Below are 23,662 nucleotides of genomic sequence, written 5' to 3' on the forward strand. Positions count from 1 at the left end.
TTGGAATCCAGGTTGTCTGACTCCAGGCATGAATTTTGGAGGCAGCCATACTTGTGTCTGAATCCCAGTTTTGCCATCTGTGCAAGGGCCTATAGGTTCCCTGAGCCTCAACTTACTCATCTGTGAAATGGGCACAGTAATGCCTATGCTGCAGGGCTGCTCTGAGGACCAAACGAGGTAATGAATGTAAAGCACTCAGTGACTGGCCAGCAATAGGGAGCTATTATAATACTTGAAGCAGTAATGCTGGTTTGGGTAAGCCCTCTCTTTTTTTGAGACAAAGTCTTGCCCTGTGGCCCAGGCTAGAGTGCAATGGCAAGATCTTAGCTCACTGCAACCTCTGCCTCCTGGGTTCAAATAATTCTCCTGCCTCAGCCTCCCAAGTAGCTGGGATTACAGGCGCCCACCACCACGCCCAGCTAATTTTTATATTTTTAGAAGCGACGAGGTTTCACCATGTTGGCCAGGCTGGTCTCCAACTCCTGACCTCGTGATCTACCCACTTCTGCCTCCCAAAGTGCTGGGATTACAAGTGTGAGCCACTGTACCCGGCCAGGGTAACCCCTCTCTTTGAGCTGAAGCCATGACAGTATTCTTTGGCAAGAAATTTTGGGGGATGGAGACTGACTGCCTTGGGAACAGAGACTATGCATAATTGCATTAAACACTGCACAGCAGCTGGTGTGTACCTGGTAAGCTGTGTGAGGTAGGTTCATAAACTGTCTAAAATATCCCCCAAGGATGTGCCGCCCTAATCCCCAAAGCTTGTGTATGTGACGAGCTATTATATGCCTTATACCTTAAAAGAGGGAGATTATCCTGGATTAGTCAGGTAATAACCGTATGAGTCCTTAAAAGCAGACAGCTTTCCCTGACTGGTGGCAGAAGGTGAAGTCAGAGGGATCCGAAGCCCAAGTCAGATTTGCTGCCCCACTGTTGGCTGGGAGATGGAGAGGGCTCCTGTGATGAGGGATGTGGGAACCTTTTAGAAGCTGAGAGGGTGACAGCCAGCAAGGAAACAGATCTTGGTCCTGTACATGAAGAACTGAGCTCTGCCAACAATCTACGTGGAGGCTGGAAGCAGACTTTTCTCTAAGTCCTCCAGATAAGAGCTTGCTCAGCTGACATCTTGCTTTTAGCCTCATGAGACCGTGAGCAGAACCCAGTTGGGCTAAAAACCCTGCCTGCACTTTTGGCTCACAGATCTGTGAGGTCATACATGGGTGTTTTAAGCTGTTAAACTGGTGGTAATTTGTTATGCAAGAATAGAAAACAAATACCATAGCTATAGAAACAGAAAGCACTCACTACAAACACTTACTGAGCTTGAATTATTCCCATTTTAGAGATGGGAGCAGCTGAGGATGCCAGAGGTAAAGGGTCTTCCCAAAGTCATTCATCAGCTAGTAAATGGTGTAGTATCTAATGCCAAAACCCAAGTACTTAGTCATTAACCTACTTATGCTTAGCGTTCCATTATTGGAACGCTAAGTATGTGGGAGTTATTTATATCCTACTGCTCAAGGTCACCACTAAGGTCTGATTTTCCACTCATGCAAAAATTTTAAAAAATTGCAACCTCTGGCATAAATGGGTTAATTTCTACAAATGGCTGAGATTCTGGTCAGTGGGATGGTGTCCCCTGATAAAGGAAGACAAGCTGATAAAGTCCCAAGGGTCTGGGAGTCCTCAGTGTCCCAGACTGAGAGCACCCATCTCACCTACCTGGCAGAAAGGGAATGATCCGCTGCTTAGGGTCCTTCTGTCCTCCTTCCATGGGAAATTTGTCCAACATCTGCATCTAAATAGAGGGGAGAACACCAAAAACAGAAACCTTTCACAATACAATAAACAACATCTTGGACCTTTTAAAGGAATGATGTGAAATATGTGATGTGACATACAAAAAGTTCACTTCATTCAGCTTTCCAGAAACCCAAACTAATGGGAAAGGCAATTTCAATTGGATCTAGAAACTCCATAAAAACAATGTTTATATTGACAGCTGCCAGATTTGTGAAGGGTCAGAGTTAGGAGAGACCATTCCTGGCTTTCCTGGAGTTCTCTATCCACAGGATCTGAAACGTGAACAATACTCTCAGGGCCACCAGGATTTCATGGACAGCAGGTCATCCTGTTTTTTAAGAATTGCTGGGTTGAGTAAGGAATAAATCACTAACATTCAATCAATGTGGTTAAGTTTACGCTTATGAGAGTACTGTATTCCCCTGACTCAGAAAGAATTCCCCAGGTTGGCCTTCCAGTGTTGGGATTACAGGCGTAAGACACTGTGCCTTAACTGGGTTTTCACTTTCTGGTTTCTTTTTAATTTTTAAAATTTCATTTTTAATTGACACATAATAATTGTATATATTCATGGGGTACATTAGTAATGTTGTGATTCACATAATATGTAGTGATCACATCAGCATATTTAGCGTATCCATCATCTCCAACATGTATCATTTATTTGTGTTAAAAATATTCAGTGTTTTCTTTCTAGTTATTTGAAACTATATAATACACTATTGTTAACTACAGTCATCCCACAGTGCTATACAACAGTAGAACTGGCCTGGCATGGTGCCTCACGCCTGTAATTCCAGCACTTTGGGGAGGCCGAGGTTGGTGCATCACCTGAGGTCAGGAGTTCGAGACCAACCTGGCTAACATAGTGAAACCCTGTCTCTACAAAAATACAAAAAAATAGCTGGGCATGGTGGCAGGTTCCTGTAATCACAGCTACTAGGGAGGCTGAGGCAGGAGAATCACTTGAACCCGGGAGGTGAAGGTTGCAGTGAGCCGAGATCACGCCATTGCACTCCAGCCTGGGCAACAAGAGCTAAACTCCATCTCAAAAACAAAACAAAATAAAAAACCCCAAACACTAGAACTTATTCCTCCTATATAGCTGTGACTTCGTATCCTTTTACAAATCTCTGTCTCCCCACTTCTCGGCCTCTAGTATCCTTTCTGCTACTTTTCACTTTTATGAGGTCAGCTTTTTTAGCTTCTACATGTAAGTGAGAACTTCTGTTCCTGGCTTATTTCACTTAACATAATGTCCTCCCGTTGCATCCATGTTGGTGCAAATGACAAGATTTCCTTCTTTTTGATGGCTGAATAGTATCCAATTATGTAAGCATACCACATTTTCTTCTTTCTTTTTTTTTTTGAGACAGACTTTCACTCTCGTCACCCAGGCTGGAGTGCAATGGCTCAATCTCAGCTTACTGTAACCTCTGTCTCCTAGGTTCAAGCGGTTCTCCTGCCTCAGCCTCCTCAGTAGGTGAGACTACAGGCATGCACCACCAAGCCTGGCTAATTTTTGTATTTTTAGAAGAGATGGGGTTTCACCATGTTGGTCAGGCTAATCTCGAACTCCTGACCTCAGGTGATCCACCCACCTTGGCCTCCCAAAGTGCTAGGATTAGAGGCATAAGCCACCTCGCCCGGCCCATACCACATTTTTGTTTAATCCATTCATCTGCTGATGGGCACTTAGGTTGATTCCACACCTTGGCTGTTGTGACTAGAGCTGCAATAAACATGGGATGTGTTATCTCTTAGATATATTGATTTCCTTTCCTGTGGATAAATGCCCAGTGGTGGGACTGCTGGATCACATGGTAGGTCTCTTTACAGTGTTTTGAGGAACCGCTACATTGTTTCCCGTGGTGGCTATACTAATTTATGTTCCCATAACTATGTATAAGTGTTCCCTTTTCTCTACATTCTTGCCAGTATTTTAAACATGTGGTTTTATTTGTGGTTTCTAGTCATTATCCCCTGCTCAGTGTTGCCTGGTGAGGCGGAAATGCTTGGTCCACTGTCATTCAGAGACAGGTGAGGCCACACTGGGGCCTTGCTGGAAAAGGCAATCTTTCTTTTGTGAATCCAAGAGCTCTTCAATGCCAGCAGGTAGTCAAGTAGGTGCTCAATAAAAACTGGCTGAACCAGCTGTTGCTAAGGGGACGTTGTGAGTGGGGAGGACAAGGGGGTATGCCCTATACTTTCCAGTCAATTTTTCTGAGAACCTAAAACTTCTTTAAAAACAGAAGTTTATTAATTAAAAAAAAAAAGGACTGAACCAATGAATGCAACTAAGTGAATGGTTTGGGAGGCAACTTCAGGAGATGCTTGCTAAGTAACTCTGAGGAATAATATTCATATTACTAATATTAAATAATTAGTAATCACAACCAACATTTCTATAACAGCTCACAGTGAACACGTCCTCTTATATACAATTTCATGTGACCTTCACAGTAACCCTGTGAAATAAATGTTACAATCCCCTTGTCACAGATGAGGAAACTGAGGAGCAGAGAGGGCAGTGAACTTGTCTGAAGTCACACAGCTAAGTGGTGGTCCAGCAAGTCCAAGCATCTTTGTCTAAATTCCATTCTTTTTGCCTAAGACCACTCTTTGAAGCAGCTGCAGAGTGTCATCTGAACACTAAAGTCAGCCTGAGATGAGGTGAGTTTAATATTCTGTGCACATGTGGACAGCATGCTTTCTTTTCAAAAGCAGAGCCATTAATCAGTCTCAGCTGTGGAGTATTTTAGAGATTTATAGGTTTTTGCCTAACACTATCTACTTTTTCCCTTCTCAATTTTATTTGTTAAGACAATGAAACATCGTTAAGGGGAACTTTATTTTTAAAGAACTCACCAGTAATCCATCTACCCTAACACGACTATTTCCAATCTCCGAGTTCCTTTGCAGTCCCCGCCTGAATGTACATATCAGCCAATGAGTCCTGGCACTGTTGTGTTTTCAGTCCTCAGAGGGGTCAGTACCGCCTGGTCTTAGGAAGCTGCTCTCTCGCCCTTTGTCCTGACTTGGTTTTACCCAGATCAGCATGGCCCAAGGAGGGGAAGGGCTTCCCTTTGTGTTATTTATTATCGGAGGAGGCAGATCTGGGTTTAAATGCTGCAGAGTCTAACCACAGACATGACTGCTGGGGACCCAACAGCCCTGGGGTTCAATCCTGAGGCTTCTTCATGCCAGCTGTGTGTCCTTGGCCAGACACTTCATCCCCCGGGCCTGTTTGGCCATCTGCAGGATGAGGGACACGGCCTGCTCCGCAGCGGGGCTGGGCAAATGAGTGCCGTGTGGAAACTCTGGGGAGCGCACCAGATGCTCGGCAAGAAATTCCCCCTCCTTGCACTCTGCCCATATTGAATGTTATTTTGAAAGTTATTTGGGGATAACTTTTAGTGGTCTGTGAGGCTGTATGGTTTTTTAATTGTGTTAAATACATACAACATAAGATTTACCATTTCCACCACAGTTAAGTGTACAGTTCAGTGGCATTAAGCATATTCACAATGTTGTGCAAACATCACCACCACCCGGAACCTCTTCACCATCCAAAACTGAGACGGTACCCACGAAACTGTGACTCCCCACCCCGGGCCCTGCCATGAAACTGTGACTCCTCCCACCTCCCTCCTCCTGGGCCCTGGCAACCACAACTCTGCAGAATGTCTCCATGAATCTGACTGCTCTAGCTACCTCCAATAAGTGGATCACACAATATTTGCCCTTTTGGGACTGGCACATTTCACTTAGCATAAGATCCTCAAGCCCCATCCATGTTGTAGCATGTGGCAGAATTTCCTTCTTTTTTAAGGCTGAATAGTATTCGATTGTGAGGCTGTGTTTTAAGGTTGGCAAAAAAACTCTCGGGACTGCCCAGGTGGCCCCGTGGCTGGAGTGGGGGTGTCTGCTGGAACTTTCTGCCATGATGGAGGTGTTCTACATCTTGCTGTCCAACCCAGGGGCCACCAGCCCCCAGGTAGCTATTTTTTTTTCTGAGACGGAGTTTTGCTCATTTTTTCCCAGGCTGGAGTGCAATGGCACGATCTCAGCTCACCGTAACTTCTGCCTCCTGGGTTCAAGCAATTCTCCTGCCTCAACCTCTCTAGTAGCTGGGATTAAAGGCATGTACCACAATGCCCAGCTAATTTTGTAATTTTAGTATAGACTGGGGTTTCTCCATGTTGGTCAGGCTGGTCTTGAACTCCTGACCTCAGGTAATCTGCCTACCTTGGCCTCCCAAAGTGCTGGGATTATAGGCGTGAGCCACCACGCGTGGTGCCCCCAGGTAGCTACTAGGCATGAGAAATGCTGCTCCTGCAACTCAGAAGCTCGATTAAAAAATTTTCTTTAATTGACTTGAATTTACATTTTAATACCCTCATGTGACAAGTGGATACCATCCCGGACAGTGCGGGGCTGGACTATGACAATCATCCTCCTACGTAAGCCACATCCAGTTTTCTCTCATTTTCTTCATCACTGTGTCAGTGTCAATGGCCATCTGTAAGTTTGCTAGTTGCAAAGACTAGGACTCAGGGTAAGAATGTGGGAGGAGATTAGAGCCTTGCAAGCTTTCCTTGCCGAGTTGGTCTTGGTGTGCCCAGGTTTACCGGCCACCAACTGTGTCTATGCAGAGAACTGTAACACTAGGCACCCGAAGGCCTTGAAGTAGGTTCTCCAAGGGACCAGGCCCAGGCTGTCTGCAGCACCAGGAGCGGAGGCACACCCCTCAAAGTCTAATCAATGTCATCCTTGGTAATGAGAAAAAACCCCCCACCCCTGTTCCCTGCCAGACAACAAAAGAAGTGGTGCTCAGGGGGAGGAGGACTGGGAACCGAAGAGGAAGATGAGTCATGTGGGGAGCAGGAAGGGAGAAGGAGTCACACCGAGTTGCCACATCACAGGCTTCCAAGAAGAAAGAGAGAACACTCCATCAGCAGTTTCAAGACATCAGCTTGCGGTAGAGGGAATGCAAGACACGTTGTCAAAGAAACGCCAAGGAAGCAGCCACGGCACGTGGTTTGTGTTAGCAGCAGCCGTCAAGGCCGAACGTGGGAGGGGTTTACCCCCTCAACATCACGAAAGCCCCAAGTCCCAGAGGAGCACGGGCAGGAAGTGGGGAGAGGTCTGGGACCATCATGTGCAGCTGCAGGCTGGGCCTCGTCACCATCTGTGGCTTGTTGTCTTTGAGGATTCTGCCCCCGCCGCGAGCTGGTCTAACTGTCAGTATGCCTGGTGTCCTGATGGACACGCCGCACGGAGGCTGCTACCGCCTCCCGTCCACTTCTCTCCATGCTTAGTGCTCCCGCTAAGTCCATGTTTGTATTTTCTCAGTTCCACCTCCCTACTGTCTGTTTGCCCTCTCTTCTGCCCCACTACCTCCTCGCTGGTACACGGCAGGCACCTGTTAGATAGCTGTGTGAAGAATGAATAAATACATGAAGGAATGAATGAATGAAAAAAATGAATGAGAGAAAGTGGTTAACCGGTTTGGTGAGCCACTGTCTGGGAAAGGAAAAATTACATACCAGGTGGCAGCAACGGGGCCTGGACCTCGGCTTAGCTGCAACTGCCCAAGATAATCATGCCTCTTTCTATTTTAGAAATAAAGAATTGCTAACTGTGTGGAAAAAGGCAACTACTGTATTTTCCCAGCGACACACCTTCCATATGGTAATAACTTTTAGTGGGAAGGGAAAACTATTCCATTTAAGTATGCACAACATGTTGGAGGCATACTCCAATTTCAGAAGATAATGTCTGGGGAAAAAGTGTGTCTGAGGATGGAGTAAATGCAGTATTAGGAGAAATATGGTTGGTGGAGGCTTGGGCCAGATGTTGGCTGGGATCTTGCTGGGAAGGCTTCCTGGCCAGGCAAGGACTGCCTAGGGAGTGAAAACTCTTCGATTCTGCCATCCCTAGACCTGTCCTCAGACAAGCTGGAAGAAAACACTCCCTTCCCTTTGGCCTCTGCAGTGGAGCATGGGGGCTTCTGAGCAGACAGTCCTATAAAGTACATTTGGGGCTGTCAAACTCCCAAGAGGGCCGGGGTGGAAGGACCAGGATCTTAGAAGGGGACAGGTCAAGGCCGGGTGCGGTGGTTCACGCCTGTAATCCCAGCACTTTGGGAGGCCGAGGCGGGTGTGATTTCTTGAGGTCAGGAGTTCAATACTAGCCTGACCAACATGGCAAAACTAAAAATACAAAAATTAGCTGGACATGGTGGTTTGTGCCTATAATCCCAGCTACTTGGGAGGCTGAGGTGGGGGAATCGTTTGAACCTGGGAGGCAGAGGTTGCAGTGAGCCGAGATTGTGCCACTGCACTCCACAAAAAGGGAAAAAAATGAAGAAGGGAACAGGTCAGTCCTAGCTCAGTGGAAACTGGAAACAAGTGCTGCATGACTTGGGACAGTTTCCGGAGAGACAAAGGCATAGTTGGAGGTGCAGCCTCCACCTGATTTGATGCATCTACGAAGTGCTCGAGCTGCAAGCCCCTGTGCCTATCAGCAACCCTGCAGCACACTGTGCAGAGCAGGAGAGGAGCTGGAAAGGCTTCTCTGGATCCCTGAAGCATGAACTTCCCAGTACGGAGTATTTCTTCTTACAGATGTGGCTGGCACTTCTCCCAAGGGCTCCTTAACGGGCAGAGTGACTCAGCTGACTCTGTGCCCCCTGCCAATGTCAGAGTTCTGGAAGATGCCTAGCTAAGGCTCCTGTTCTATCACACCTCTGCACCTTTGCATATGAGGTGTCCTCTGCATGCAACGCCCTCCCTGACTCGGAGGAGGGGCAACTCCTTATTCATTGTGAAGACCCTGCTCAGATGTCACCTCCTCCAGGAAGCGAGCCCTGCCTGAGCTCCCTGGCTAGGAGGGAGGTCCCTTTCTGAGCACCTGGGTTTATCTCTATCTGAAATAACATGTGCTTATTCCCAGTACACTGGAGGCTTATGGAAAGCAGAGATCCATCTGGGTCCCTTATGGCAGCTCGAGGTTTGGGTCAGCAATGTTTAACTGTGCCTTCGGTGAGGGAAGCCCTGGCTCCAGTGGTGACCATGACTCTTGGCCTGGGTGACACAATGAACCAGTGGGGAAACTCAGAAGGCAAAGATTGCACAGCACAGTGTAAAGTGCACTCCTTACTGGTCTGAGATCTGTTTGCAATGTGCTCATGTTTTGGTCAGAACTGGCCTCTGTGGGATAGACGCTGCCTGTATCTTAGAGGGAGGAGCCAAGTGGGCCTTAAGAAGGGTCAGAGGTGGGCAGGACTCTATGTGGGCAAGTCTATCTTTGAATAGACAGATTCAGAGATAATCCGGGAGCCCAAGGAGGCAGGGAGGTTTGAAGCACGAGTTTCAGATCCAGCCACACCTGGGCTTGAATCCCGGCCATGCTGCTTTCTGGGCATGTGACTCTGCCTTTCTGAGCTTCAGTTTCCTCATCTGTGAAATGGATACAATACTGACCTCATGCTCGTGAGGACTGAAGGAGATGGCATACAAGATGGGCATCTGGCACCTTCCAGTTAATGACTGCTGATATTGTTACTATGTGGCTCAACCCAGCCACATTTCCGCTAGGCACTGCCCTCAGCTCTGTGGGCACTCCCGTCATTCCCAGTGCTCTGCTTGGTTGCCAGCCTCCTCTGTTACACTCTGATGGACTCTTCAGGGTAGGCCCAAGTTAGGGCAGAAATGGGGGTTCAGAGAGGCTGGGTGACCTTCCCACGGTGGAACAGCTGGTAAGGCAGAGTGAAGAATACCTGACACCAGGTATTCTTATTTCAAGCCCAGGGCTCTATCCCATCTCCTGCACCCTCTGGTGAATGAGACGCGTGGTTAGATGTCAAGTAATAGCGCCAGGCAAGACTATCAGGCCTTTCTAAGGTAAGCAAGTCAGGAAACCAAGTTGGAAGGTGAATCTTCACAAAGGGGACCTTCCAGCCAGGCGTGGTAGTTCAGGCCTGTAATCCCAGCACGTTGGGAGGCCGAGGAGTGTGGGTGGCTTGAGTCCAGGAGTTTGAGACCAGTCTGGGCAACAAAGCAAGACTCCATCTCTACAAAATATTTTAAAAAATTAGTTAGGCGTGGTGGCACACGCCTGTAGTCTCAGCTACTCGGGTGTCTAAGGTGGGAGGATCACTTGAACCTAGGAGTTTGAGGCTGCAAAAAGGTGTGATGGCACCACTGCACTCCAGCCTGAGAGACAAAGTAAGACCCTGTCTGTTGTTGTTTTTTTTTTTTTTTAAAAAAAAGGACCTTTTCACTGTTGACTGTGAGACTGAGTCGCTCTCTCTCTCTCTCTTTTTTTTTTTTTTTTTGAGACAGGGTCTCACTCTGTCACCTAGGCTAGAGTGCAGAGGCGCAATCTCAGCTCACTGCAGCCTCAACCTGCCAGGCTCAAGGGATCCTCCCACCTCAGCCTCCTGAGCAGCTAGGACTACAGGTGCGCTCCATCACACCTAGCTAATTTCTAAATTTTTTGTAGAGATGGGATCTTGTTTTGTTGGCCAGGCTGGTCTTAAATTTATGGGCTTAAGTGATCTGTCTGCCTCAGTCTCCCAAAGTGGTGGGACTGCAGGTGTGAACCATTGCACTCGGTGACTGTGAGTCTCTTTTCCCACTGGGAGCCTGGGTGATGCTCCAACTCCTGAGTGGCCTCTCTGCAGACTGTTTTCTCTGCCTGAATGTCCTGTCCCCATTGGAGGGGGCATATTGTTTTCTATCACGTACATGCTCTTTCCATCATGTCCTCCAGGGAATCTAACACGGCTCTGTTAGTCTCCATGCATTGGCAGGACACTGATTCCACTTTTAGTCCCCAGGCTGGTCCTGAATAGGCTGGTCATATGACCCAAAATGAACCAATGAGACTTTTGCTTCAACTGTTGGGTGTTCTCTCTTTCCCTGAAGTCACTGTGCTGATCTGTGGGATGCAGCCTGGAGCTGTGGCTGCCACCAGACTGGACACCACCTGGCCTGGGCACAAAGAAAACCAAGAAGTGAAGAAAGCCAAGTCCTCATTGACAGTGTGGCCCCTAGATCCAGCCACACCTGAAGCCAATCTCCTTAGACTTCTCAGTTACATTCAGCTAATCAATGCTCTGTTTGAATAATCCATCTTGACTGGGCTTCTGTCATTTGTACCTAAAAGAGTTCTGATGGTCAGCAAGTGGCAGAAGTTGGATCAAAGCCCAGCCCTGTTTAATCTGAAAGCCCAGGATCTTCGCCACTCTATTGACTGGCATCATCTCCTCCTTTAATCTTAATGCCAAGTCCTAGCAGCACCCATGCCCATCAATAACCCTAAGAGCTGACATCTGCTTGGTGCTCGACAGCCTAGAAACTGCTCTGGCACTCACCATCCCCTTTTAAAAACCCTGAGATATACTTCACATACCATAAAAGTCACCCTTTTAAAGTGTACAATGCCGTGGTTTTCAGTATATTAATAAGGTTATGCCTCCGTGACCATCAAATAACTCTAGAATATCTTCATCACTCCTAAAAGGTACCCAGTACCCATTACCAGTATCTCCCCATTTTCCCCTAGCCTCTGGCAACCAGGAACCTGCTTTCTGTCTATGAATTTGCCTCTTCTGGATGCAGACGATAAATTTTAACTCATGAGAACCTTGTGAAGTAGCCACTACAGAGAGGAGCCCCAGACAGCAGAGCGGCTAAAAGTGTGGATACTGGGGTCGCTTGCCCAGTTTCCAATCTGAACTCTGAGGCTCACTAGCTGTGTGACTTCAGGCAAGTGACTTAACCTCTCTGAGCCTGGGTTTCTTCATTTGTGTAACTGGATAAGCTTGTCTGGAGGACTGAATGAGTCACTACATCAAGATGTTTAGCAGGATGGAGCCCACATTCAATGCTCCAGAAATGCCAGCTGTTTCTATTGTTATCACCCCATGTCACCAATGAGGGCTCTCAGGCACAGAGGGGTTAACGGGTGTTCCCAAGGCCACACAGCTGGTGGGCGGCTGGGGCCCAGGTCTCCTGACTGAGTCCTCTGCTTTTTCCATTACGCCGCACTGGCCTTGCTGCTCCTCCACCAAGGCTTGGCTCTCCCCACGCTGTTTGGGCCAAGTTACTTCTGAAAAAACCAAGGCTGCTTGCCAGAAAGGAGGGAGGGGAGGGTGGAATCATGAAATCATCTAACTCCGGGGTGTTGCAGGCCCGCGAGGGCTGGTGTGATCCTGTGCTAAGCTCTTCCAGCTTTCCGCGCTGGGGCGTGTGGGGGAGGAGAAGGCCAGTTCCAGGATGCTTCCAGGATGAGCAGGACCCTCTGGAATTCCATGACTTTCCCACTCCAGCCCCCGATCTGTGACTCTGGCTGCAGCCCTGCCTCAGACAACTTTGTTACAGGAGGGAAGGCTGATGCGGCAACCCCCCAGTTATTACCCATTATGCTAAGCATGGAGGAGAGCCTTAAAGTTCTGGCAGAAATAAGAAAGTTGAGTCAGAACAGGAGAGTGGAAGGAGCATTGGCTTTGGGCCAGGAAGACCCGTGATCAAACCCTGGCTCAAGTATTCCCAAAGGGTATCAGCTTGGGCAGGTCACACCAGTGCAGAGGACAGCTGACAACGTGCTTACTGAGCCAGGCGTGTCCTGCTTAACTGGCACAAACATGCACGAGGAAGGCACTTTCATTTCTACTATGCAGATGAGGAGGCTGAGGCTCAGAAACATACAGAGGTGGCCCCAAGCTGAGCCCTAAACAGGCAAAGCTGAGATTTGCATCCAGGTCTGTTTGACTGAAAACCAAGGTCTTAAGCCTTAGGCTATGCTGGAATAGGGAACTCAGAGAACCCAGTCTACCTTGCACCGGGCCTGGTCCACAGGCCTCGACATGTCAGCAATGAACAACATTTACATAAGCAGTTCTAGGGCCCCCTTCCCACTCCGCTTCTCATCAGATCTTTTCCAGATGACTCCATGTCCCCACCTCCCCGGCAACGGCTGACAGGCTCGGCAGTGAACTATGATCCAGGACCCTTGGGACAGTCAGATTCTCCCTGCTGGAGACTGGAATCAGCATCCAGAAACACTAGTGCTTTGACAACAGGGAAGATCACTGCAACTTTGGATGGAAAGTGCTCACTGGCAGATGCTCCTGGGGGATGTGGGCAAGTGGCAACTGGAGGAAGTAGTCCAGAACAGGCTTGATGGGAGATCCTAAGGCCACAAGGACAGATGGCCCGGGAACTGCCAGCTGGTTCCTGGCCCTTGCAAGGCTGGCTGCATTTTCTGCTCTGAGTTTCAGGGAACACACCTGCCTCTTCCCATATATCCAACCCCACCCCTCTCTTTGTGCCTAAGCTAGCTTATTGGGCTTTGCTCTGTGGAAGTAAATAATTCCTAGGATAACAATCATGTGTTATTGTTTCCTACCTTCTCTTCTGCTCCTTGGAGGTGTCAGGCAGGCAAGAGGCCTGAAAGCAAAATACAGGTAGCCCTCCCTATCTAGACCCTCACTGCATGAAAAGTCAGTCCAGCAACTTGCAAAAATGTTTACCCAACACTCACTCTTTGAAGATCTACTATAATGAATCTGCATAAATCACCATAGATCTAGGTAAAGAATGTGGAGGGTCCTCCATTTGTATCTCATTCATTCTCAGCCAGGACTGCGTCTCCTGCCCATGGCATCACCACTGTGACCCTTCCTTCCTCTCCCCCAGGGCTTAGATCTTTCTTCCCCTGCCCCCAGGTTCGCTCCTGTCAAGTTCACTTTAGATGGTATCTTGGCATCTTTAACATATAGCTGCTTTGTTTATTTACATTCTGTTTGCTGCAGAGCAGAAGCAAAAAATATAATTTGTTTACAATTCTGTTTGATATTACTGCATACTGAACACAAAACATCACTGATGAGTTCATTACATTTTAAATAATTAGGTAACTGGGTCTCACTTGCTTTATATTATGCAATGAGTCTTGGCAGTTTGTTATGTAGGCGTTTTAGGAAACCAGTTAGGAACACATTATTTCCCCCCTCCCTACAAAATAATGAAACACAAGCTCTGAAAATTCTCTATTCCACACTGTCAGGAGCAGATTAGGTCAGAATAATGAAGGATGCCAACCTTCTGAGAGAACCTGTGAGGCAAAAAGACAGGATGATGTACAAAGGACAGAGGCGGTCTTCTGACGGCCCAGAAATGTCGACTTCACCTCTGATCACAGCAGTTTGTGAAACTACAGCTCTCTGGATCTCGGTCTCTACCCTCATTGACTTCTGGGGTGGAGCAGGGACTGCGGCAAGCCCATTGGCTGGCACATTTCTCACTCATGTTGATTGGCATTGAGTTGAGCCTATGACACACAATAATGTGTTTGCTGGGACTTCTGACAAGTGACTTTGACCCTTTCCTGCTGGGTGTGAGCCCAGAGCTGTTGCATCATTGTGCAATCATGTGGGATTCGAGGATAAAGCCAACACCACGGAAGTAGGAATTGGAATAAGAGGAAGAAGCCAGATTAGGTGACACCACAAAAACTTTGGATTAAGATGTGCCTGAAGCCTGGGAGACTCATTCTCCTAGGACGTTCAGTTCCACCTGCCAAAAAACCTCCTGTTTACTTCAACCGGCTTGAGTTGGGTTTCTGTCACTTGTAACAGAACCATTCTGACTGAAAAGAAGCTTGTCTTCTCAGGATGGAGACATGTGTCGGCCTGAGAGGTGACACGGCTCCTTACCGGGAGGCTGGGAGAAGACACATGTTCAGAAAGCCAGGCAAGTCCCCAACGCCTCCGGAGGGTTTTCTAAAGAACTCCATTATATGTTACCAGGAGGAACCATGACTACTTCTCACACTTGCTGTGTTACTTGCTGTTAGTGACGTCAAGAAGAAACTACTGACCCATTGGTTAGACTTGTTTTCCCCTAGTAGGGATGGGCTTATACCAAGCTGTTCACATTCTGCCTGGCTCCCTGTAAGCCTGGTGGTGTATATGGTGTTCATTCGTTCATTCGTTCATTCATTCATTCATTCACCAAACACTGACTAGACACATGCTGTGTGTTAGGCCTTGAATAAATTATTAAGGACACAGAGGAAGAGAAAGATGTGGTTACGATAGTCAAGTCTAGGCGAGGAGACAGACAAGCAGACAGCTTCAATACAGAGAGACGCGCAGAGCTGTAGGGGCACAGAATGGGTGGCCCTCACTGGCCAGAGAACAAAGTCAGGGAAGGCTTCCCAGGGCGTAAGAGTCCTGAAGGGCGGTAAGGGTTACCTGAGCCATGAGTGAGCCAGGAAGGCACAGGAGCATGTAGGGAGGGCAAAGGCCTGCGGGGAGAAGCCAAGGTGAGGCAGGAGATTCAGGTCTGTCTTCAGAGCTGAATAACCCCGAAAGTATAGACACATTCAACAAACCCAGCTCACCAGCAAACACGATTATCGTTCAAAACTTAAGTTCAAATGCTGCATGCCAAAGCCATTTGGAAACGATTTCCAGGTTACTCTCCACTCTGGAGCAGTCAACAGGTACCCTTTCTCTTTTGGGGGAAATATAAAATATCAAAGCATAAAGTAACAAAGCACATTATTTGTGTCCCAAAATGGATTTGTGTCCAAAAAAAATGGATGTCATTTTCTTTCTTTCTTTTTTTTTTTTTTTGAGACAGAGTTTTGCTCTTGTTGCCTAGACTGGAGTGCAATGGCATGATCTCAGCTCACTGCAACCTCTGCCTTCCAGGTTCAAGTGATTCTCCTGCCTCAGCCTCCCTAGTAGCTGGGATTACAGGCGTGCACTACCACACTTGGCTAATTTTGTATTTTTAGTAGAAATGGCATTTCACCATGTTGGCCAGGCTGGTCTAGAACTCCTAACCTCAAGTGATCCGCCCATCTTGGCTTCCCAAAGTGCTGGAACTACAGACATGAACCACCGTGCCCAGCCATGGATGTCATTTTTAAGTCTGGGAAATAAAAAAATTCTAGACTCTAAAGCTGTTGAAGAATGAATGTCCAATTAAACTCTTTCCCACCATGCAGGTCACCAGAGACCTCAAATCCTTACCTGGAGGTCAAAGAACTTGCTGTAGCGCCGGTAAATGGCCTCGGTGGAGCCGCTGGACCACGTGACCCGGATGATGTAGACCTGTGGGAGCAACAGAGGAGATGGGTGTAAACATCAAGGCAGCCTCCCAATCTCAGGAACCAGGGGGAGCACAAGACTCAGAGTCAGAAAGATGTGGGCTTCAGCCTTAGCTCTGCCAATGACTGGCTGGACAAGTTGCTTGCTGTAAGCCTAACTCCCTCCTCAATAAAATGGGTATAATAACCCCCAACAGAGTTGTGCAAAGGATGAATGACAGCAAGCATGGGGATGCAATGGCACCGCATCAGCTCAGGAGAAGCTGCTGTTTTCAGCACTGCCAGGATTTCTCACTACCCGGTCAACTCAGCGAGCCACAGGCTGGCTATCTTGCCAGTCATTCCTAAAACCTTGACTTTCATCAGGAGATGTCACAAAGACGTGCAGCTCTTGGCCATCTTATATTTTCCACAGGCCAGCCCATCATGCTGTCTCCACCACCGAGGACCTGGGCCAAGTTATTTTTTCCCCGAGTCCCAGTTTCTCTTGTGAATGGGGCTAACAGCACCTGCTTTCTCTGCCTCCCAGGATAGATGTGGGGCACTGATGAAATTAAGGACAAAGGACCATTTTATAAACCATTGGGCTGCACTTCCAATCTTTGTCACACGTCACAGCACACACAGAAAACAAGACACTGATAACAAATCCGGGCAAACTGAGGTGACTATTAGAGGTCAGAGGTGCCCGGCTGGGGCCTTCAGTGGCCCTGGACACACCAGGTGGACATCTAAGAGCTAAGGGGTCAGCATACCTATGACCCATTACTGGACCGCATACCTATCTATCTGTTGCTATAGGGTAGTTGTGACAATTGAAATACATGCATATGTGAAAGCTGTTTGGAAACAGAAATATCACAGAAACACAAGATGCTCAGTGCTGTTAGAAGCCCTGTCATCCACGAGCTGAGAGTTAGCAGGAGAGACAATGCATATATAAGTGAAGACGACTGACTCCTGGGATCCCCTTTCCCTACCTTCAGCTCACTCCCTTGGATACAGAGGGGATGCATTCTCCGTTCATGGTGATTGGTTGAAGGGAGAAAATGTGACTTGAGCTGGGCCAATCAGAGCTAGTAGGAGTCCGCCCTGGGACTTTTTTTTTTTTTTTTTTGGAGATGGAGTCTTGCTCTCTGGCCCAGGCTGGAGTGCAGTGGGATGATCTTGGCTCACTGCAACCTCCACCTCCTGGGTTCAAGAGATTCTCATGCTTTAGCCTCCCAGGTAGCTAGGATTACAGGTGAGTGCCACTATGCTCAGCTAATTTTTGTATTTTTAGTAGAGACCAGGTTTTGCCATGTTGGTCAGGCTGGTCTCGAACTCTGACCTCAATGATCTGCCTGCCTCAGCCTCCCAAAGTGCTGGGATTACAGGAGTGAGCCACTGCCCCCGGCCCGCCCTGGGACTTTTGCTCCAACTCAAGAAAACCAAGCTTTCCTCCTGGGATTGCCAGGTTGTCAGGATGTGGAGCTGCTGGGGGCCACCTATTCTCACTGAGGGGTGCAGGGGAGCCTGCCTGAGAAAGGAGTCACCATCCCAGTGACACAGTCTAAGCTTACATCCAGCTCTGCCTGAAGCTAAATTTATTCCTGAACTGTCCAGTTTCCTGGGCCAATAATTACATCTTGGGCCACATCCACTCTCTTGAACAACTTTTGCAGTCAGCTTAAGTTGGGTTTCTGACCCACGTAATCCAGTCCAGGTTGATACAGGAAGGGGGCTGGAGAGAGATTTCTAAAGCCTTGAGTCACCACAGTGTACCCTGATGGACAGGCAGGATTTAGACAGCAGGGGAGGAACGCAGTGGCTGCGGGTGGAGGGGAATGAGGGTGGAACAAAGACCAGCTCAGGGTGAAGTCACACTACGCCTGGCAGCGGTTTCCACAGTGGTTTTAGCCAGAGTCTCTTTTCAAATGAGTTCTCAGGAGAACACTCACATTCTAAACAGAAAAATATAGAGCAGCTTTAGGGGCTGGGGCCAGACACCAGTGTGAACATCAGGGATTTATAGGGGAAGATTCTCTAGGTGAGAAGAGATGAAAAATGTGAAGATAAATCAGGACAAGTTGGCAGTAACCTTGAATGCCAAGCTAAGGAGCTCACCAGGCATGGCCTCGTCAAACTCAACATGGATTTTATTTCAAAACATAGCAGACGGGGGAACTTCGGCTCTAGAGTCAAGAAGCGCTGGACTCATACCATTTCCTAACTCCTGGAGCCCCAGCTTTCTTATCTGGTAAAATGGGGTCATCAAGCATACAGAATTGTGATTATCACAAGAGGCAAAACTCTGAGCACCTTGCCAGGGAGAGAAAATGTTCATGAAATCTCAGCACCTTGCTCTCAGACCATCCAGTGCCTACCCATCCCTGCCCATAAAAACAGGGTACTTTGACACCAAGGACTTGGGTATCCAGCCCACCCTTCTTCCTTGTTTGTGCTCCCTGTTCCTAGGTAACTGACAGAGCCAGGGAAGAGGGCAAGGCATCCTTTAGGAGGTAAGAGTCAGTTACCATCTCAGAAAGGCGAGTTTGTGATGAAAAAAAATCCTGAACAGTCATGGTGAGTTTCGTTTAACAAGCGGCCTTCAGATCTGTTTCTTGGCTTTCCACCCTGCTTCCTCAAGACTCCAGCATGGAGATTTTGAATGGTTTCCATTCATTCACTCATTCACTCTCCAACATCTATTAAGCACCTACTGCATGCCAGGCCCTCTGCTAGGTGCTGAGTTACAATGGGGAGCAAGGCAGACCCAGACTCTGCCCTTGTTAAGTGGAAAGATGGGCAATAAACCAGCAAACCTGCAAACGTGCTGGGCGGGACCCCAAAGTCTGCATGAGGAAGGTAGGTGGGGGACCGGCTACTTAGATACGGGGGTCTTGGAAGGGAAGGCCTATCGGAGGAGGCAACCTTTGCACCGAGAACTGTGAAGGGTGAGGAGCTCGTTGAGAGCTGAGGAAAGGGTGTACAGGCAGAAAGAGAAGTGGGAAGGAAGATGCGGTCGCAGGAAAATGCTCGCCTGTGAGGGGATCAGAGACTGACAGCTGACAGCGCTGCGGGAGGAAGGGGCTGAGTGGGGGAGGAGGCAGCAGCTGACGATGAGGGGTTCGCGGGCCACAGAGAAGCGTCTGGATTTCATTCTATTGAAGAGTCTGAAGGGGTGAGGGAGGTATGCAACAGGATCCAGGGTATGTGTTTAAAAATATCCACGCGTATCTCTCCAGCTGCTGTGTGGAAACGGCTTAAAGAGGGGCAAGGACACCAGGAAGGCACCTTTTGCACCACTGACAGGAAGTTAGAGCTGGAGGGGACCACAGAATGCAGCTCGTCAAAGGGCTGCACCTTCCAGATGGGTAAATTAAGGCCCAGAAAGGGAAACTACCATACCAATGGCCCCTGCCACTGGGGATGCTTAAGTAAGGTTTGAATGACTGTCGAGGACACTGTCAACAGGGATTAAAAAAAACAAGAAAAAATCGTAAAAATTGTCAAAGAATTGATTTTTCTTCTTAAAACCAACAAAAAGCACACTTCCATAAATGGAAAAAAAAATCTGCTTACACAATTCATCCTCGATCCCTTGTTTACAATTTTTAAAGTTCTGAACGTACAGTACAAGGACTCTGCAGCAAGCCTAATTGGTTTATTGGAATCAGCCCCTGAACACAACGTGATGTCTGCATTTTTACGCAGAGATCTAATTTTTTAATGAGAGTTGCCCTAGTGCAGAGCTTTGTCTCTGTCCTGGGTTTGGGGGCTGGTGAGAGAGCATGCATCCCGGGTCCCAGAGCCAACTCTGCTGCTAGAGAGACTCACAAGGCACTCACCTCTCCGGCCACCCACCCTTCTCTCTAAAACGAGTACAGTAATCTCCCTTGATGGGTGAGCCACAATAGCTAATGGAGATGGGGCCAATGCCTGGCACGCACTAGGAATGCAAGGTTAGCTTCCCCTCACAGCAGTCAGCCCATGTTCCTGCTTGTCCGGTACCTTTCCCCTCCTTTCGGTAACAAAATCCTGATTTCCCATGGAGAATCCCTCCTGTGGTCTTCATGATGGGAGTGGGCATGTCTCCCTCCCAGGCCCAGCCAACCACAGCCCTGCCAATGAACAACTGATTCAGGATGGACACGTGACTGATGAGACCCCATTCTGGGACTTTTGATGGCACTATCAGGGAGGAGACCCTTTTGCCTGATCAATGGCTGCTGGGAGAACTCTACACCAGGAGTTTCCCATGGAAAGCACCTGTCACACAGAAGAAAGCAGTGCCAGAGGGAGAGAGGAGGGCTCAGACCCCATGGTAGCATTTGAACCCCTGGATCCAGCCTGAATCCGGGGCATTTCCCAGATGCAAGCCAAAACAGTTCTTTTCTTGTTCACACCAATCTGAGTTAGTGTCTGTTACTTGCAACCAATGCAGTCCTAACACACTAGACCTTTACTTCGTTACATCCCCAGCCCAGGTAATACATAGCGGCCTGGGGCTAAGGAATGAAAGACCTCCTCACAGTAGTGTTATTCACAAGAGCCCAAAGATGGAAACAACCCAAGTGTCCACTGATGGATGGATGCATAAAGAAAATGTGGTTTATAAATAAAACGGGACATCATTCAGCTCTAAAAAGAAAGAAAATTCTGACACATGCTACCCTATAAAGGAACCTTGAGGATATTAGGCTATGTGAAATAAACCAGTCACAATAGAACAAATACGGTATGATTACAGGAGGTACCTGGAGTAGTCAAATTCACAGAGACAGAAAAGAGAATGGTGGTTGTCAGAATGGGGGGATTGGGGAGTTGTTATTTTTCATTTTTTTTGAGATGAGCTCTGTGGTCATAGCTCACTGCAACCTCAAACTCCTGGACTCAAGTGATCCTCCCACCTCAGCCTCCCAAGTAGCTGGGACTACAGGCACGTGCCATCATGCCTGGTTAATTTCATTATCATTATTTTTTGTAGAGACAGGGTCTTGCTTTGTTGCCTAGGCTGATATTGAACTCCTGGCTCAAGTGATCTTCCTGCCTCAGTCTCCCAAAGTACTGGGATTACAGGCATAAGCCACCATGCCTGGCTGGGAGTTGTTGTCTGATGGGTGCAGAGTTTCAGTCTAGGGGGATAAAAAAAGTTCTGGTGATGGATGGTGGTGATGGTTGCCTAACAATGTGAGCGCACTTAATGCCAGTGAACTGTACGTTACAAAATGGATGAAGTGGTAAGTTTTACTTATGTATTACCACAATATAAAACAAACCATTTTTTTTTTTTAGATGGAGTCTCGCTCTGTCGCCAGGCTGGAGTGCAGTGGCGCAATCTCGGATCACTGCAACCTCCGCCTCCCAGGTTCAAGCAATTCTCCTGTCTTGGCCTCCCGAGTAGCTGGGACTACAGGCGTGAGCCACCACGCCCAGCTAATTTTTGTATTTTTTAGTAGAGATGGGGTTTCACCATATTGGCTAGGATGGTCTCGATCTCTTGACCTCGTGATCCACCCACCTCGGCCTCCCAAAGTGCTGGGATTACAGGTGTGAGCCACCGCGCCCGGCAAACAAACCATTTTTTAAAGGAGGTTTCCTGCAGAGATTTACATACTGCATGTCAAGTGCCCTAGAAATGACACTAAAACTTTCTCCACGGTACAGCCTTCAAAACATGAGCTGCACATCTGAGAAACAACTTATACGCAGAATACATTTCTTGAAGTCTTGGTTGTAAGGAAACAACCAATGGGATTACAACATGGACAAAGGACTTGAACAGACACTTCATCCAGGAGGACATACGGATGGCAAGGAAGCACATGAAACATGGTCACTGTCAATAGCCAGGCAAAGTGAAACCAGGAGGAGATGCCACTACTCATCTATCAGAATGGCTAAGATTAAAAAACACCGACAGTAGCAAGTGCTGATGAAAATGTGTGGCAACTGGACCCCTCCTGCCTTGCTGGTGGAGAAGCAAAACGCCACAGCCACTGTGGGAAGATCCTCAGCGGGTGCTGAGCCACTGGGTAAAAGGCTGTTGAACAGGATACTCACACGGTGTCAAAGTATAACCCCATGATTACTTTCCCAGCCAGGGGCAAAATGTGTAACTCTGTACAACTGTAACCAGGTGACCAAACCTAGCATCACTGATAGGGGGACAATCAGTTACCGTGTGGCCCTAGAGGTGATGCGATATGAAGTATACACAATCTGCTGTTGCTACTGTTGTCAAAAATGTTTAACCTGAACTCAAGCTCTTGACTTAGGTTCTACTTTACAAGAAATATAGGAGGTAGAGGAACAAGATGAATGACATCATAAGGAAGCAGGCAGATCTGGAATGGGGAGTGTTCTACAAGTCAACTAGCAGGACACAGCTCAGATGCTACTGCCTCCGGAAAGCCCTCTCTGACTGCTCCCTGCCCACCAGTATGAGGTCGGGTACCCCTGCTATAGACCTATAGCACCCACTTTCCCTTAGCACCCACTTTCCCATCACAAAGCCAATTACACTTTACTGAAATTGCCCAAGTGTCTGATTTCCTGCTGGGTTGTAAGTTTCACGTGAGCAAGGACCTGGCCTGTCTTGTTAATGGACTGCTGTATACCCAGCACTGGGCAGAGTGGAAAAATCTATGCTTCGTGAATAAATTGGGAAGAAAATGAGATGCCAGAAGGCCAAGCCCTCACAGAGGGGAGTGCCTCTCCTTGGCAGGCCTTTGGTCTGTAGAAAGGGACCCTGGCCCTGTTGCTGAGGTGGTCCTGCCCCCTTGCTTTTTCTCTCTATCCCCTGTGCTGCTTCACCACAATCGGCAAACACCTCGCCCTTTGGGAGCAGCATGTTTTGGGCAGCAGCTGGGACTCCTTCCCTCTGCTCAAGGAACAGGGAAGCACAGAAACCACAACTGGGGTTAGAGGGTCACGGAGGTTTCCTTCTGTTTCCAGACAGGTCTTGAGCTGGAATCACGCACCCTCTAAATCTCTTCTTACACAATCTCAGTAGCAGGGCCTGTGTGACCTAACCGAGTTCAGACTCTCCAACCTGATTGCAAACCCAGTTTCACCAGGACCAGAAGTCCTGGGTTTCCTCACTTCCTCTAAGTCAGTGAGAAGCTGAACTGGTGGCGAAGGGATGGTGGGGGGCATTAGGGTGGGGTGTGCTGAGCCACAGCCAGGATCCTTTTGCAGAGGTGGGTAGATGGCTGAACTTGGTTTCTCCCAAATCCCCGAGCCAGCAGCCCAGGCTAACATTTCCCATGTTTTCCTAGCAAGGGACGGAGGCTCAGAAGTACAGTGCCTACGGTCGCACAGCTATGATACGCAGAGCAGGGACTCCAACCTAGATCACCTCTAATCCTGCCATGCTGTGCCCCGGCTTGGCTGCAGCTGGAGCGTGGGCCAGCAGGGAGATGTCTGCTCACCCTCCTAACTGTCCAAGTGACCAGAACATCCTCTTACTGTCCTGGGAGGTTGGGGAGTTCTAGGGTTACGATGACCTGGATTTACATCCTGCTTCCTTCTCAACGAGCTTTTTGCACCTGGGAAAGTGTCTTAACCTCCATGATTCAGTTTCCTCATGCAGCAGCATCATTGTGAGCACAGGGTCATAAAACTGAGGGAGCCCTTGGCCCTGCTCCTTCTCCCTACAAATGAACTTCCCACAGCCTGTCCCACCTCTCTCCATCCCACACCCATTTACCTGGACTCTGCCTTCTCCACCTGTCCTCTGTTC

The 23,662-nt window shown here is 48.2% G+C and overlaps 1 protein-coding gene across 3 annotated transcripts in view; it reads right to left on the bottom strand.

Annotated features, from left to right (window-relative positions):
• The window catches only part of SH3PXD2B (SH3 and PX domains 2B), a 104,705-nt gene that overhangs the window by 55,128 nt on the left and 25,915 nt on the right, over positions 1–23,662 (bottom strand). For 2 of the 3 annotated variants that reach the window (XM_064376560.1, XM_064376562.1), the window contains exons 2-3: positions 15,860–15,940; positions 1,726–1,801 (exon numbers count right to left, since the gene is read on the bottom strand). In XM_064376560.1, the coding sequence (XP_064232630.1) occupies positions 1,726–1,801; positions 15,860–15,940 (157 nt within the window). Of the gene's footprint in view, positions 1–1,725; positions 1,802–15,859; positions 16,099–23,662 lie in introns of those variants that run through there. The other variant, XM_064376561.1, reaches the window with a different exon arrangement.

The sequence above is a fragment of the Aotus nancymaae genome, unplaced genomic scaffold, assembly GCF_030222135.1.
Source record: "Aotus nancymaae isolate 86718 unplaced genomic scaffold, 86718_ANA_hifiasm-v0.15.2.pri h1tg000015l_1, whole genome shotgun sequence".
Lineage (NCBI taxonomy): Eukaryota > Metazoa > Chordata > Mammalia > Primates > Aotidae > Aotus > Aotus nancymaae.